This window comes from Micropterus dolomieu, linkage group LG14 (assembly GCF_021292245.1).
Source record: "Micropterus dolomieu isolate WLL.071019.BEF.003 ecotype Adirondacks linkage group LG14, ASM2129224v1, whole genome shotgun sequence".
Classification (NCBI taxonomy): domain Eukaryota; kingdom Metazoa; phylum Chordata; class Actinopteri; order Centrarchiformes; family Centrarchidae; genus Micropterus; species Micropterus dolomieu.
In genome coordinates this window covers 6,377,114-6,384,374 of record NC_060163.1, presented here as the reverse complement: position 1 = coordinate 6,384,374, position 7,261 = coordinate 6,377,114, and the positions used below count along the sequence as shown (strand labels likewise).

The 7,261-nt window shown below is 40.8% G+C and overlaps 1 protein-coding gene across 1 annotated transcript in view; it reads left to right on the top strand.

Annotated features, from left to right (window-relative positions):
• Window positions 1-7,261, top strand: part of cacna1g (calcium channel, voltage-dependent, T type, alpha 1G subunit) — a 181,539-nt gene that overhangs the window by 13,071 nt on the left and 161,207 nt on the right. The window contains exon 2 of the mRNA XM_046068495.1: window positions 5,932-6,065. Within this exon, the coding sequence (XP_045924451.1) occupies window positions 5,932-6,065 (134 nt within the window). The remainder of the gene's footprint in view (window positions 1-5,931; window positions 6,066-7,261) is intronic.

Genomic DNA, 7,261 nt, shown 5'->3' with positions numbered 1-7,261 from the left:
ACACCGCCAAAGCAACAAAAGAGTGGCTGAAGAAGAAGCACATCAAGGTTCTGGAGTGGCCTAGCCAGTCTCCAGACCTGAATCCAATTGAAAATCTTTGGAGGGAGCTTAAAATTCGAGTTGCCAGGCGACAACCTCGGAACCTGAATGATTTGGAGGCTGTCTGCAGGGAGGAGTGGGCCAACATCCCTGCCGAAATGTGCACAAACCTTGTCACCAACTATAAAAACCGTTTGACATCTGTGCTGGCCAATAATGGCTTTTCTACAAAATATTAACATGCTGTTTGTCCAGGGGGTCAAATACTTGTTTTTCCTCATCAGATGGTTATCAATTTTTATAAATTCATATGATGTGATTTTTTGGAATTTTCTTTGGGATTCTGTCTTTCACTGTTAGAATGTACATATGATTAAAATTATAGATCGTTGCATTCTTTGTAAGTGGGCAAACCTGCAAAATCAGCAAGGGGTCAAATACTTATTTCCCCCACTGTATATATGCATATCTTGTGCAACATTTGGATATACAGATATGTTAATACATTTTGCCACTAGTTACTAATCTGTAGCCACAGTTTATGTCAGAACTTTTACAATTGCTGTTATAAACCGTTAGCGTCTGGTAAGTCTTTACAGGATCGTCTGGTGCACAGGAAGTGAAGGCTTGTCCATTTCTGGCAGCAGCAACTGGTTTGTTTGGCATAAAGGATGAGCAGTGCTACCTGCCACCTACACAAAATCAAAAGACAAAGACTTTACAGTACTGCCAACACTGTTTCATTGACAAAAGATCTCTGAGAGATGCATTGCAGAACCACCTTACACAATAAGCAGTAGCAACACATGCAGACCCTGAATGAAAAACCTTTGAATTTCTTTCTGAGTTGTGATAGACCCATTAAAGGGTTTCAGTTTGCCAAATTAATATTACATAACCAACCCTTAAATTATTGGATTCACAACTTAATTTTGCTCCAACAGTGTCTGTTCAGATACATCCCACTCTGTTTCAAAGAGTTTTAGATTGGCTTGACTCACTCTAAGTTCCGTTCCGTCATTTGTTGGCCTATTTCACACTTTTGCGAATGTCACGCCGAATAAAAGCCAATTTCGTGAGGCTTGTCTGAACTGGGATTAGGCTGGATGATACAAAGTAATTAACTTTTTAGTTTTGTTTTCACATAATGTGAAAGTCTGATTATTCTTTGGAGATACTCCAAACGTGGCAGAAAATGCTCCAATGGAGTTAAAATATTCTGTCCCTCTGTAAGTCTTTTCTCAAGGAGAGAAAGCAGCGGAGGGGGAGAAGTTGGGGATTGTGTGAGCAGGGAGCCGTTCAGCACAGGTCACTTGTGTCTATTCCCTCTGAGGCAGGCGCGTGTGTATTAGGCTTCTCTGGTCTCCGCATGGACGTACAGCCAGTGAACCATTGTGACAATATGCACACACACACACACACACACACTCACACACACACACACACACACACACACACACGCATTTTCCATTTTTGGTAAATAGTCAGCTTGGTATCATCGATGTCAGGAAACCTTCGAGACCTCAGGCTGTGGTATCTACAGAGATTTTCCTGTATGTTTAGATATAGAATCTAATCTATGTTCATCAGAATCAAGTTTCAGGGAATCAATATCCTGATTGCAAAGGTTATATTACCATGTGCTGTTAGACCAGCAAGCTCCCCTGGGAAGGCTTCACAACAGCACATCCTGTTGACTCCGATGAATTTGAAACTCAGCTATGCATAGAGTGTGTATTCCTCTCTGTGTGTGTGCGTGTGTGTGTGTGTGTGTGTGTGCATGTTTGGACTGAAGACAGTAGGGAAGGTCGAGCTGGCTGACATCAGCTCAATGTCAATTTATCAAGAGCCCCTATAGGCTTGGTCCCATGTATATGTGTATACTGTATGTCTTCATTCATGTGTTACATAATCACTGTGCAGATGTGTATGAGTGTGTGTGTGTGTGTGTGCGTGTGTGACAGTAAAGATATTGTTCCCATCACCCTTAGTCTTAAAGGAGTTTCTTATATTATGAGCTATCCACACATGCAGGCTTTAGCTAATGCAAAATAAATGAGTAATTACTCCCCAGCAGAGGAATGGCTCCTTCATTAAACAAAGAGCACAGAGATAGAATGATGGAGAGGAGAAAGCAATGCAGTCATTTTATGCTCAGCGTGGCGGCAAACACTTTTGCTATTCTCTGTTTCACAAAATGCTGGTTCTCTCGCAGTCATGCATCTTGGGTTGTAACATCTGTCAAGTGTTGGACTTCCTGGTAATTTTTCCAACCCACTGTTGATGTGCCCTGTTATCATGCAAGGTCTAATGTGCAAAGCATCGTTTGAAGAGTTGAATGCTAACAAGGGCAAGGTGCTTCCCTGTTGGTCCAAAAGGGCTTTTATGTCGAGGCAGACAGAAACCATTCACACATACTTTACAGTGGATGTCATCTTCATACGTGGCTCTTGCAAAAAAATAAAAAACTTTTTTCTGAAGTATTAATAGAATAATTGGACATGTTGGGAAACATAATTATTTGGTTAAATAAGAAGATCTACGGAAGCCCTAAGCAGCCATCGTTTCAAATATTTATTTTACTCCGTGTCAGCAGGAGCGTTTTTTCATGATTATTTCAGAATGGTTTTAAGTTTCACTGCTTAGCTCAGTTGCTAGAGCACAGGACTCATAGTCTAAAGCTGATGATACACAGAGCAACTTTTAGAGCAGTAGTGCAGGGCAACGTTGCCGTCAATGGTAATGAGTAAAGATTACTACTGTAATCCCCTTCTCCCACCACTTCGCTAATCGCCCCGCACCGCCGCTATCCATTCAAAACATAGTCGGACTTGCCACTAGCAAGATTGCCCAGCAACATTGCTGAGAAAGTTGCCCCGTGTATCATCAGCTTAAGGGTTGCGTGTTTGATCCTCACTTCAGATCATTTATTTATTTTAATTTTCATAATAATCCTCTTCAACAAAGTTCTTATGAGGACACTGTTTTATATGCTCAGAATGAAGCATGTGTTGGACAGTGTGCATCCCGGCGATTGGACCAAATCCATCAACCTATGGACTTTTCATTTCCCCATCATTGATAGGCAGAGGAAATTCCTGCACTTCTCATTCAGGGGAATCCATTTAATGTTACACATTTCCTGAAAGAAAATGATCCCGTTATCATGGGAAAAGGTAAAGTAAAAAAAAATCTATGAATGGATAGCCACTTGGGATCAGTACCACTCTAACTGTGTGCTAGATATTGAGCTGGAGCCAAGAGACGATTAGCTTAGCATAGCATAGCATAAAGACTGGAAGAATGTGGAAGCAGCTGCAGCAGCTCTGTCCAAAGTTCACCTACCAAAAGCTCACTAATTAATTGTACCTCTTTATTTAATCTGAACACAAACAAATGTTAAAAAACAACACGTGGTTTGATGAGTAGTTATGAGCTGAGTTTGCTAAACAGTGGCGGGTCGCAGTTACTTCCTGGAGGACGTGGCAAGGCTGAATCCAACAGTCAGTTATCCAAAGATCATTTGGAAGTTAAAAGTTAGACCTGATCAGGTAGTGACGTTTCTTTTATGTTCCTCTACCTGAAATATAGCCCTTATATATTCTAGTACAACTAGAAGCTTTACTGTCGCATGGTAAGGCCTGAGGGATTTCATTCGTGAGGCAACACTAGCAACTCCATATTTCTCTGGCACCTGCACAGCTTAGCATAGAACTGTGAAGAACAACATGAACGACCAATGAATTTTGCCTACTTAATGAAGCTCAATGCACCTGAGAGAAAATCAACACAACATCTGTCATCTGCTCAGCACTGAAATGATTTCTCCTGCCCTTGTCACTGCAGCACACAAATGTGTTCATGTATAGGTGTTCAAAATTTCCTGAAACAACTGCAGTGGAAGTAAATGGAATTATCAAAAAAGGTTAAAGTTGGAAACATTTTCTCTTTTATTGAACACCTCTGATTATATCAACAATGTTTAAGGGTAACTTCGGTATTTTTTAACCCATGTGTTTGTGTCTATGTGACTGCTGTCGTTAGAGCCACTGACTTCATTTATTTAGTGGACATGAAACGTGAACGTTTGCTCAATACAAGACCAGTTTCCTAAAACTGTGTCCCAATTAGCCATATAGGCATAAAAAAATAGGAAAATATGGTCAGGGTTGAAAAATACCCTTTAAGTTAACCTTTAAATGGTGCAGCAGTTAGAAAGCTGTGACTTAACCGTGGCCCGGTACTTCAGTTTTACTTGTAACAATGTCATGGTATTTACACTGGTAATGCTTACATGATGACCGTGCATATCACTGCATCACTGGTCATGCACATAGAAAAGTTGATCCCAGCAGAAAGACAGTTCAGATTAAATTTAGATCAAACACCTAACACAATGGTTTTTTTCTCTTTTTGGGGGAATATGCATCGCTGAACAATCTGCTCGGAGGCTCTTCTGCCTCTATGGAGTAAACGAGTGGTGTGTAAAACATCTGGAGTGATGTATGGTCAGTATTAAGGAATTAACCTGGGGCGGCTGTTTGCAAAAGAAACCAACTGTCTGATACATTATGTGCCCTGGAAATATCAAGTGCAACCCCCTTTGTCAGGTAAAATCTGTTGGGCTTTCTAGGCAGGCAACATGTACGCTCTCCAACAATGGGACAGATGAGAACTTTGGGTTCTACCACACACACACACACACACACACACACACACACACACACACACACAGTTCCTGTGTGAACCTCTGCGTTTTACTTTCAGTGAACTTTAGAGTAGCGAGAGGTTAGCTTCTGACTGAGCTAACAGGATTTGATATATTTATACATTTCTCTGTTCATGTTTGGATGACTCATCTATCAGTGGGTGTCCTGTGCCTTGATCTCCTTCCAGATTTTCTGCTGGATATTTCCCTTCTCATCTCCAATTCCTTCTCTTCTGCTTTTTAAAATGTATTTATTGACTTTCAGATTTAAAGAATAAAGGTCATCTTCTTTTTAATTCCTCTCCAACTCCCGTCCTCATTCTCACGCTTCAGTCTGCTAATGATTTGGAGAGCTGAAGCTCAGTCAGACAGCCAGACAGACAGTAATGAGGGCAAGAATACTGATTAGTGAAATGAGCGGCTTGTTCCAGGTTATTACTTTGAAGCCATTTGCCACTTGAGTTTCTGTTAAGGCAACAAGGTGGGCCTCATGTTGTGCCAAGCCATCATGAGGCATATTTAGTTGGCAAGCATCTGGCTTGCTGAAGTGTCCTTGAGCAAGACACTAAATCCTTTGCACCTGCAAGAAGGCTGTTATCTTTTTTCTCTTTTCTTGAAACACATCTAGTAAATGTATTTCTACTTTTTTAATGCAGACATCCGTGGTTCCCAGATGATGTATCCTAATATACTGTATATGGTGATCCCCGGACTTTTCCTCAAGCTCCACCATGAATGGTCTGAATGAAATGTCTCTATTAGCTGGATTTTCATGACATTCAGTACAGACATTTGTGTTGCCCTCAGGATGAATTGTAGAAACTTTGGTGATCCTCCTTTCATCCAGCGCCATCATCCAATACTTTTGTTCACCATCAAATACTTGCAAAACTAATGACACTCCCATCTGCCTAAGTTGTACTTTATGTTTTACGCTAATTAGCAAATTATAGCACGCTAACGTGCAATAAAATAACAAGGGGGACGTGGCAAAGGTATATGTGCTGAACATCAGCATGTTAGCATTCTGTCATTTAGCTCAAAGCACCACGTAAAATGTCTGGGCACCATCTTGGTCAAATTGTGGAGGAGCCGAATTTAACAAAAAATGTGTTTTGTGTGGTATGTCCTTTACTGTACATAATAATAAAAACGTGTTTTTCTGTGTCTGTCTCTTTATGCAGGACTTTGATGACTTCATCTTTGCGTTCTTTGCCATTGAGATGGTGATCAAGATGGTGGCTCTGGGGATTTTTGGCAAGAAGTGTTACCTTGGAGACACGTGGAACCGCCTGGACTTCTTCATAGTATTGGCTGGGTGTGTTCCGCACACAAACACATGCGCACAAACACTCAGGTGGCCAAGCATAACCATACATAAACACTGTAGAAGCCACTAACACACACACACATACACACACACACACACAAGCATGCAACAAATTTGAGTAGTGATCAGTCTGCAAGTCAGGATTTGAGCATACACAGACATTTTTGTGGATGAATAGATGTTTTGAGCTTGCAAATGTTATTGTGTCACAAGATTTCAACAAGCTCCGTGGTTTTCTTTGGTTGCCCCCAGAGCTGTTCAGATGACACTGAATTTGGATCATGAACCTGTTAGAACCAGTCGAAGTAACATTAGACTCCTTCCCTGTGTGCTCTATTTGGTTTCCGTTAAATAAATTGACTCTAAATGTCCCGTAAAAGCTTTTTAATGAGTAGTTGGTAGCAAAGTCCCCTCTTAAATTCGTAAGTGTTCAGAATCTGTCAAACAGCTGAAGATTTTAAAATGATTGAATGCAAAATTAGGGGTGCTTTTTTTTTTACCCTAAAGTTGTTCCCTTTCTTCACTTGGACACTTTATAACTTTAAGAGCAGATTGAATAGATTTTGTGCTTCACAACTTCCATAACACAAATCCACATACAGTGGGTACGGAAAGTATTCAGACCCCTTTAAATTTTTCACTCTTTGTTTCATTGCAGCCATTTTCCAAAAATCTAAAAAGTTCATTTTATTTCTCAGTAATGTACACTCAGCACCCCATCTTGACAGAAAAAAACAGAAATGTAGAAATTTTTGCAAATTTATTAAAAAAGAAAAACTGAAATATCACATGGTCATAAGTATTCAGACCCTTTGCTCAGTATTTAGTAGAAGCACCCTTTTGATCTAATACAGCCCTGAGTCGTTTTGGGAAAGATGCAACAAGTTTTTCACATCTGGATTTGGGTATCCTCTGCCATTCCTCCTTGCAGATCCTCTCCAGTTCTGTCAGGTTGGATGGTAAACGTTGGTGGACAGCCATTTTCAGGTCTCTCCAGAGATGCTCAATTGGGTTTAAGTCAGGGCTCTGGCTGGGCCCTTCAAGAACAGCCACGGAGTTGTTGTGAAGCCACTCCTTCGTTATTTTAGCGGTGTGCTTAGGGTCATTGTCTTGTTGGAAGGTAAACCTTCGGCCCAGTCTGAGGTCCAGAGCACTCTGGAAAAGGTTTTCGTCCAGGATATCCC